This window comes from Tachysurus vachellii, chromosome 3 (genome assembly GCF_030014155.1).
Source record: "Tachysurus vachellii isolate PV-2020 chromosome 3, HZAU_Pvac_v1, whole genome shotgun sequence".
NCBI classification, from domain to species: domain Eukaryota; kingdom Metazoa; phylum Chordata; class Actinopteri; order Siluriformes; family Bagridae; genus Tachysurus; species Tachysurus vachellii.
Window position 1 is genome coordinate 33,564,655 of NC_083462.1, and position 10,516 is coordinate 33,575,170.

Genomic DNA, 10,516 nt, shown 5'->3' on the forward strand with positions numbered 1-10,516 from the left:
TATGCTGCGGCGCCCGGGGAGCAGTTGGTGGGGTTCGGTGCCTTGCTCAAGGGCACCTCAGTTGTGGTATTGCCGGCCCGAGACTCGAACCCACAACCTTAGGGTTAGGAGTCAAACTCTCTAACCATTAGGCCACGACTTCCTCGTTCTTTTGAAGTATAAGCAATCAGGAGACAATAAAGTTACATTGTAAAATTTATTTGGAATTACACTAACATTCATGCATTTTTTGCAGTAAAGTTCAGTAAGGTGTCACTTTATATAGAATATTAATATCACCATACATTCCAGCCATCTAAGAGACAGAACAGAGTTTTTTGTCAACATTTGGTCCATCACTGTTTAGTGGTTTGTTAGCAAGATGTTATATTGGGTACAGATTATATAATGTTGGTGTGAGGTAGACACGCTGGGAGAGTAAATGTTGAGGTTGAGGTGTTAGGAAATCAACAGTTGTGATGTTGCACTTGTCAGAAAACATGCTGAGTCACTGCTTTTAGATAATAAAAGTATATAGGAGACTCAATCTCCTCTCCCTCAACAGGCGATCTACAAAATGGTGGGTACTGTGATCATGATGAAGATGAATGAGGATAGCCTTACCCCTGAGCAACGGGTTGACAAAATCTTCAGCAAGATGGATAAGAACAACGATGACCAGATCTCTTTGGAGGAGTTTAAAGAGGCAGCAAAGGGCGACCCATCCATCGTATTACTGCTGCAGTGTGATCTGCAAAAATAAGAGTGGCATCTGAGTGAACGCCAGAGACTGCACCGAAGATCAATGTTCCATTCAGTTTTCAGCTATTACCACTGAAAAAAAAATTGCTTGGACTACCTTTCAATAGATCTGCTTCCTGTGTTTGAAACACTTGTGTGAATGAGAATGTTCTTTGCAAACCAATTTTAGACATGCACGGACAGAAGCACACACCTCCTCACACACATACATGCACAGTAGAGGCTCTCACAGACAGACAGAGGGACAGACAGACACACACACACACACACACACACACACACACAAATAATAGTTCAGAAAGATATAATACATACATATAGTTAAAATAAACTGCCAGTATGTGAAGTGGGAGAACATGCGTTCCATAAAGTCTTATTCACTTGGAAATTTAGCATTACTGATGTTCTGTACTAAAATAATTAATCTATTTATTGTACAACATTACCAATGCAAGCTAAGTGTATCATAATACTGTTTAATATCAAACAAAACCAGGTCCACTGATAATAGAAACTATTTCAGATTTTCCATTTATATATCGTCTGAGCAAACATTTACATATATATTCATACAGAAAAGTGAAGGCCTGTTTACTATGATATGCAAAGTCGAGGGATATATTTTATAATTTATTCATTAGTTTGAACTTATCGATACTCAGATAATTATTCACAACCTGTACAGTATTTATTTTACTGTGCAACAAATGAACATAGCTAAAAAAAAAAATACAGATTAAAGGTTATACAGTATTTAAAACATATGTATACTATATAAAGTATGTATACTCTAATGGTCCGATTACACTGCTTGTGAAAAAAGCATAAATTACTCTTATGGGCAGTACGGTTTTATTTCTATAATTGGAATGCCCTTAGACTGAATATTTTGCCGTATACACTGCATATCACTTTGCATATGGATTAGACATGCTGCTCTCTTACAGAGCTTTTCAGATGTTGTTCCTGTCACATTCAACTTGACAGACACTATGAGAGTATTACAGTAAAATGGTGTATTTTGCTCAAAATATGGTATTTTATTGTCTACCCCAGTTTATTTTTTAATCTTGCATATAACAAAGTATGAGGGTTTAGGAAAACAAATAAAAAGTAAATTGTCGGTGACAAATTTAGAAACTTTTTTCCTAGTCTGCATTGTCTATTCAGCTGCGAATGTCAAACAAGCTTCATTTGATGTAAACACTATTTATGTTATTAATTAAAGCTTTACACATACTGTTTGACATAAATGTTTACAGACTCACCTGCCACCAAATCTGTGCAATGGCTTTTTTAATTTTGGAGATTATTTTGTAAATGTTGCATGTATACAGTATGTGCCCCTTATACCATGGCTGCACTACTCCTTGTGTTGTGATTTAAACTAATAAAAGAGTATATGGGCCTTTTTCCCCTTCAATATGAGAGTTTGATCATTTGAACAAAGAAGCATTTGTGAGCAATTTTAAAAAAACAACTAAAATACATCAGAACAGTGGTTGTGCATTGGATATGGAAATTCATGGTTTGGCAAGTCAGTACATATTCAGGATCCATAGCTGTATCTCAAATCATTATATATATATGTGTGTGTGTGTGTGTGTGTGTGTGTGTGTGTGTGTGTGTGTGTGTGTGTGTGTGTGTGTTTATGCACGTGCTACAAATGTATCATCAAGGAAACGTGCTTGTTCAGTACCTTGTCATCTAGAGACTGGACGCCTGCACCTCACTCTTGGCACATCAACCTCTGCATCCCCCAAACCATGTTGCAGCGTCTACTAGAAGTAAGCTTTCTGCATTTCGTAATTCTGACCACTAGATGGCAACACACACGGTCTAAACTGCCTAAGCAGTAAACACACTGTCTAAAAGCTTAAACACTGTCTAAAAGCACTGTCTAAAAAATATATATATATGAACAGTTTATATACATATATATAATATATATATATATATATATATATATATATATATATATATATATATATATATATATATATATATATATAGTATATATAGTTTATGTGGAAAGAAATAGAAAAGCATATCTATATGGTATTGAGGTTATATACTTAAATATGATATTTCTTTTTACATAAAATATGATAATCTTTACATGGCATTGAAATCTTACATCCAGTACCTCATTATTACCTGCTTTATTTACTTTTTGGCAAAAAAAAATGAAGCAATCGGTTTATCACTTCTGCTCAGTTTATGTAAATTGTTCACCAAGCATGCCTAAAAGGACCTGGTGGAGGAGAGGATGATCTCATTTTTCAAACAGTAGGAATTACTGGTAACACCTTACTGCACTTACTGAAGTTCAAAAGGAATGACCTCCCTATTAAAGTTACTATAAATATATGTGACCCTTACTGTGTGGTGTCACCAATCATTTGTTTAAGCTTCATGAGCTTAAAAAAGCCAAAAACAGACCAGCTCCCTCTTACCTCAAAGCCCTCATCACTCCTCACACTGCAACCCGCACCCTCAGATCTACCAGCACTGCTCGACTGGTTCCACCATCTCTCAGGGTAAGAGGTAAGTATACTACAAGACTCTTCTCTGTTCTGGCATCAAGGTGGTGGAACGAATTTCCCCTAGAGGTCAACCGTCAACCATCAAATGACGATTAAAGACATACTTATTCAGGAACAAGCTGTATTTGTATTTTCAGTTTCAGACAATTCATGTGATAAAGTTACACTTTCAACATCACAATCAACTTCTCTGCGGTTTTCCATAGCGTTACTCTAATCCCCACTGTTCTAGGCACCCCCCCCCCCCCCTTTTTTTTTTTTTTGCACTGACACTTTAATTCTGGACTGTCACTGTCACTTTAACTCTGGACTTGCACAGCACAGTGCCACTTTATACACTTTATACACTATTTACACACCATACTTCACCTGGACACTTTAAGGACAATATTTAAAAACCATACACATTTATGCATATGTATATACATTATTTCTCCTTTTATATTTTCATATTTTTTTATTTAGTTTTTAATATAGTTTTCTTATATAGTTTATACTTTTTTATTATTTTATTAATTTATTTTATTTTTTTGCTTTTTTTTTATATACTTTTTATTCTAATACCGCAAGTGCTGCATGGACTTGTGATTTTTTTTTTTTCCACTTTCTCTCTCATGATCTTAGCTCTCTTCAATTGCTTCACAATACATCTGAAATCCAAGGAGCAGAACAAGAAGTCTTCTTGGGTTTAGTGGTCAAATACTGGAGAGAGAGGAGAGGAAACAGTCCAAGGGGTGTAAAGAAAAGGAGTCAGGATCAGCAAGGGATGAAAGAGTGTCAGAAGCTACAGAAGAAGGGCAGTGTTAAGGTTGCGAAAGGTAAGAGAGAGATGCTGAAAGTTGGTTTTAGGCACGATAGGAAAAAGTGATGGTGAAGAAAAAGATTCAAGGTGATGATCAGAGATGTGAAGTGTGGTAGCAGTCATGTTTGTAGCTGGGGTAGGACAGGTATAAACCAGGTCCAGGATATTTCCTCCCTTGTGTGTGAGGAAGCAGCAGTTGAGCACCAGGTGAGACCAGAAGAGTCATAAGGGATTGAAGATTAAAGCTTGTGGTAGGTTAAAATTGCCAAGCACTGTAAAAGGGTGCTGTCAGAAGGGAAATCACTGATCAGTGTGTCCATTTTTCCCAGGATGTCTCCTTGGTTACCAGGAGACTTTTAGACAACAATGATGACAAGGTTGATTGGAGAGGTAACTGAAATGGGGCAGTGGTGGCAGTGGTGGCTCAACTGGTTAAGGCTCTGGGTTGTTGATAGGCGGATCGGGGTTCAAGGCCCAGCACGGCCAAGCTGCCACGTCTGGGCCCTTGAGCAAGGCCCTCAACCCTCCCTGCTCCAGGGGTGCTCTATCATAGCTGCCCCTGCACTCTGACCCCAACCTCCTCAGTTCGGGTATGTGAAGAAAAGAATTCCACTGTGCTGTAATGTATACGTGGCGATAATATAGACTTCTATGCCCTGTTCTATTCTATTCTATAATACAAAAGAGGAGTGAAACACCATATTCTTCCAACAGTAGACCTGTACCACCACCCCTGCCCATTTCTCATGGTGATTGAGAGAAAGCACAGCAGAGGATAGACCAGCTGGTGTAGCGGTGTTCTGTAGGGTTATCCAGTTATATTAGTTAGCACCATAAAGTCAAAAGAGTAGTAAGAGGTTAAAGGCGAGACAAAACCAGCTTTCCTTACAGCATACTGGCAATTGCAGAGCCCACCTACCACCACTGTTTGAGACTCATCCACAGAAGTCAGATTTCCAGTAACATTCATCTACCCTCCTCTGTTTTCTGAGAGCACCTACGTTTGTAAGAGGTGGTTACAGAGATGGTTTTGAGGCACATATTTTCAATCAACCAAAAGTGAGATCTAAAAAATGGTTTGGTAAAATAGATCAAAACAGTACTCAAAACTTATTTAGAATGCTAGAGGTTTTAGGGATACCTAAAAAACTTCAACTAAAAGGAAGTAAGCCCTGCCCACAATTCACACATTAAGGAAGATTTCATTACTCGAAGCTTTTCAAATCAGAGCTCGACGAGGACCTCTGCTGGTGAAAGTGCTGTGTCACAAAATGTTTCACAACCGACCAACGCTTCTGTTTTTACAAGCAAAAATGAATGAATAAATTTGACGATTAAGCATAGATCCATAAATTAATGAATCAATGTACTAAATACATAACAATATGTTCCATTGTTTACTTATATTAACTGAAAATATAAATATTAGAAAGATTTTTAATAAACATTTTGTTTTTTTTACATGTGGACATTTTTACTTTTTTTTTTAAAAAACTCTGACACACACGTTTGTACATACACACTTTTACTCAGTTATAATAGCCAGCTTATGGAGGCTTTATGCATAATGAAGTTTGCAAGAAGTGTTATTTTGAATGACCGTGGGAGTATGTATGTACAGTAAATGACTGTGACACTGCTTAAAGAAATGCAGATAGACTGGGAGCGTAATGGAAAAATTATTGTAGTGATTGATGGTGGTTATGGGTAACTTATGCGGTTTGATTTTTCTTTAAAAACATGGTCCGTCTCTCAGGGTAAGAGGTAAGTATACTACAAGACTCTTCTCTGTTCTGGAACCAAAGTGGTGGAATGAATTTCCCCTAGAGGTCCGGACAGCTGAGTCACTGGCTACCGTCAACCATCAAATGACGATTAAAGACATACTTATTCAGGAACAAGCTGTATTTGTATTTTCATTTTCTCACAATTCATGTGATAAAGTTACACTCTCAACGTCACAATCAACTTCTCTGCGTTTTTCCACAGCGTTACTCTGAAAATCACAATAAAAATGCTTTCAAGTGTGGATAAATAAAACAACATTTACATCATAAACACGAGCATGTGCAAACAAAATAATGTGTACCTGATTAAGTATATTTAAAATGTCATGCATCTGCCATCCAGCATTTCCTCCTTTGGTTCGAAACAAAGAAAGGAGTATGTCTGTGTATTTGTCCATGTTTGCCATTCAAGCTCAACAGTTTTTAACCTCCTGAATTCTTCTTTGACCTTCAAAACTACTAAAGCATTACAATTACACTTTTAACATCCCTTAATTTTATAAATGGAAAAATTTAGGCCAACAAGACAATGGCCAGCCAGACACAAAAAGCTTTTAACACAAGTTGTAATTAAATAAGTACTTATGTCAAACAAGGCAGGCCATCTTTGCTGAAGAAGTTCTATGGGTGGACTGTCCTTTATCTCCTGCCGACTTTGGGAGAAAGTTCTGGCTATTTTGTCATTGATGTTTTTCAGTCATCCCTTATCTTGACAATTTTAAGGATGCTTTCTGCTTTTGTGAACAGCAAATGTGCCATAAATGTTTTTCTGAAAATCACCATGGTTAAAAACACAACAGTTTTAAGATTATTTAGATGCTGTGTGAGATGTGTGAACAAGTCAGTGTCTGTTGGAAATGTGACAGAGGCACAATGTTGACATGAGAAGGAAATGTGCTCCCCAGGTGTGTGTATATCATCAGGGACATGGTGCCTATTCAAGTGTGAACTAAGGGAGTTTAATATCTTAAATGAACATGGACAATTCGGATAAACACATGGAAGTGATCGATGCCGACCGAGACAATCATGCTGTAATCTATAAGGTTTATAAGTACAATTTAAAGCTTTAAGTACAAATAAATACTTACACTTTAAATTTAAATGCTTACATTTTTATGCTACATTTACCTACTTTTAATATTTTGTCCACACTCACATTATTAACTTGACTATATGCATAGTCTTAAGTTCACATTCACAAACCATTCAAGTTGTATGCACAAGTGTTTATTATTTAATGTTAAGTAATAGTTACTTATCATATCACTATGTACAACAAATCACTTTTTACAGTGTACTGTTAGACTGAGCAGCAGAGCACTGGAGAACTGCTGTGTGTGGAGTTCAACTACAACTACATGATTCACTACTGTCAATCTATTACTGCTCTGTGTGCAGGAAAATAATTTCAATATATTTCAATCTAAAAAGAATTATCAATGCATGCAATTGTTTTCTTAAATATTCATTAATTCATTTTCTACCGCTTATCCAAACTACCTCGGGTCACAGGGAGCAGTCATTGGGTCTCAGGCGTCATTGGGCATCAAGGCAGGATACACCCCGGACGGAGTGCCAACCCATCACAGGGCACACACACACACACACACACACTCCGGACAATTTAGAGATGCCAATGATCCTACCATGCATGTCTTCGGACTGGAAGAGGAAACCGGAGTACCCGGAAGAAACCCCTGAGGCACGGGAAGAACATGCAAACTCCACACACACAAGGTGGAGGTGAGAATCGAACCCCCAACCCTGGAGGTGTGAGGCGAATGTGTTAACCACTAAGCCACCGTGCCCCCCTACAGTATATTAAATTATGTCCGTTCAGAGCACTTTGTAACGACTGACCAGTCTCTATACGTTAAACCTCTATGGCACTGTGTAAAGTTTCATACATGTTCTACACCACCATCAGCCTATAAATAATTCTTAGGCAAAACTGAACATTTTCAATATTCTACTGCATTTATTGTCATTTCAGAATTTTTGTTTATATTTCATTTATATTTAAATCTAAAAAGAATTATCAATACATGCAATGTTTTTTTAAATAGTTATTCTTACATATCAATAATTATGATTAGACTGAAGTACAAATTTTTAATTCATACAAATATCACATTGCATTTGATATAATAAATGCCTCTGCAAGAGCTATTGGTATATTCATGTTTTATATCTTTTTTATTAAAGAAATGATTCAGAATAATACAAGAGATGGCTTAATGATTAGAATCATTTAATAAATATAAATAAATATAAATATCAATAATTAATGATATTTAACCATCTTCACAAGTCAAGCAGAGTGAAGAAATCAGCAGCCTGAATAGGGAGAAAACACACACAGAGACTATTAGCACAGGGGGTGTTAATGAGGGAGGATCATCTAATCTGAATTAACTGTATTTTAATACTTTCTGTATAACCTGACCTGCATTTCATCTTCTGCTTCGAATACAGTGTCCAGGTTCATGTGACACTTCCTGGGATCTGGATCCTGACCAGTGTACAGAAGGTGGCTAAATAAGTCGTCCTGGACATCAGCTGACTGCCAGTTTGGATCCTGACCAGTGTACTGGAGGTGGCTAAATGAGTCCTGGACAATAAGTGGTTCTGTGTTACAGCACACATCAAGGTTTAAAGTTTACATTCCTACCAAACCTTATTGTAGCTACACAGGCTAAAATAACTGCACTGACAATTCCTTTTGATTAGTACGTGAACTAAAAAAGTGTCTCAGCTCTTACAGGATAATAGCCACAATGAGCAGAGGAGGCAACTTCTTGTTGGGAGCAGGGCATGTTGGAATCCAAAGAGCCTGGGATACAGCAATGGTTCTCTGCAACAAAACGAACACAAAACAATGAAGGTTGACAAATGGCTCAGTGTTGAGTAACATGTTCACCACATCTCACTAATACATTAATCTGAAACAATATTACAATACAATGCAGCTCCTAGTGTCCATCTTCTGGACTTCTGTCAAGGTGAAATATCAGGTTTTAAAATAAATGTGATACCCAATTTCCTTCCCTCTAATGTACTTAGATTTCATACCTCCTACATCCTCCCCCTTACATGCCAGGAAATGAATTGGTTATGCTAATGAATAGCATATTGGTGTGTATGTGTGTGATGGGCTGGCATCCCAATCAGAGCACCCAGTTTTATTTTGATAGGCTCTGGAGCCACTTTGAAACTGACCAGAGTAAAGTAGTTACTAAAGATGAATGAATATATAAATGAAAGAATAAATTATAGCTTGTTCTGAACATCTACTGACCGACCACAGCAGAGATGTCAGGTGAATTCAGCACTGGATGAAAAGGACTTGGGTGGTTGGAGACATCTTGCCCAGTGGCAAGCTTGGCCCTGTTGGAAGGTGTGAGTCTCTTTAGCTTCACCAGAAGCTCCGGGTTGGCCCGTTTAAAGTCGGGGTTAAAATAGTGCTGTATGAAGATCACTTCTGTCAATGAGATCTTATAGTCAGGGCAAACTTTCCTGAAGCCATACAGGTTTAGCTGACGAACAAAATTGATGAAATTAGTTGTTCTGAAGATCTTCTCCTTGTTGGCTTTAGACAGCACTTCAGCTTTGAAGGCCTCTGGACAGATCAGGATTCCTTCCCCACTGTCATCCCAGCAGATTGAACAAATCTGAGGATCATTCACCAAGTTCCACAAGTTGATGGGAAAGTTTCTTTGGTTGATCCAGACTTCAGTCCCAGCTAAATGATTTATAAACAACAGATAGGAGCTCAGTGTTATTGAACTATAGATGTTTATACAGCTAGACAATTGCTAACTAGATTGTGACGGTTGATCTCTAGCGCTAACTAGTTAGCAGGGCGGCTATCTAACATATTCATCTATCTTTAACAAATGATTTGTAAAAGAAAGAAAGAAAGAAAGAAAGAAAGAAAGAAAGAAAGAAATATTAAGAACTCAAATTGTCATCATCAACAAGCTAGCAGCAGCTCTCCTGAGTTTTCTCGCCTCCTGAGTGGAAAATAAATTAAAAAACAAAAGAAACACGATCGGATTATTTCTGATATCTGACTATATCATATAAAAATACCTGATATCTCGGCTCCTTCTGTTGAATCGACGTTTCCACTCATTTTCAGAAGCGTTTAAAGTCGGTGTAAGATCAGTGTAAAGCGTTTATACAGAAACTCTTAAACACTCGCGGACCTCTGGAGTTTAAATTTAAATGCAAACAAGTGGACGTGCAGAATTTATGACGTCATTCAGAAATATTGAATAAGTGCGCGCTTGGATCTGTCCAATCAGAGTGAAACAAGAGACTGCGACAATCATAAAGTGATTTCATGCTGTGTAGTAAATTGTAGCTCAACATAGTGAAGAAGAATTTGTTTTTGACAATATTTAGTTTTGACATTTCAGACAGATGATTTTGTGATTAGTGAAGTATTTAGTTTTTACTTGTATATTTGGTTTATCGAGATCCGGTGTGTAATAGAAGTGTGTCCTTCATTTTTTCAGCAGTATATATAAGGTGATAAGTATTAAAGTTCGAGGGTTGTTTAAGTTAAATCCTGCGTTAATGTGAGCGCGCTTCCTATTGGCTGCGCCGGTGGCGCTACTACGAGCTGATTTGAA

At 37.4% G+C, this 10,516-nt stretch overlaps 2 protein-coding genes across 3 annotated transcripts in view; both read left to right on the forward strand.

Annotated features, from left to right (window-relative positions):
• vsnl1a (visinin-like 1a) overlaps positions 1 to 2,094 on the forward strand; it is a 30,327-nt gene extending 28,233 nt beyond the window's left edge. For both annotated transcript variants that reach the window (XM_060866888.1, XM_060866889.1), the window contains exon 4: positions 545 to 2,094. In XM_060866888.1, the coding sequence (XP_060722871.1) occupies positions 545 to 742 (198 nt within the window). In that variant the 3' untranslated portion in view covers positions 743 to 2,094. The remainder of the gene's footprint in view (positions 1 to 544) is intronic.
• Positions 1 to 10,516, forward strand: part of sf3b6 (splicing factor 3b, subunit 6) — a 31,016-nt gene that overhangs the window by 13,180 nt on the left and 7,320 nt on the right. The window lies entirely within an intron of this gene.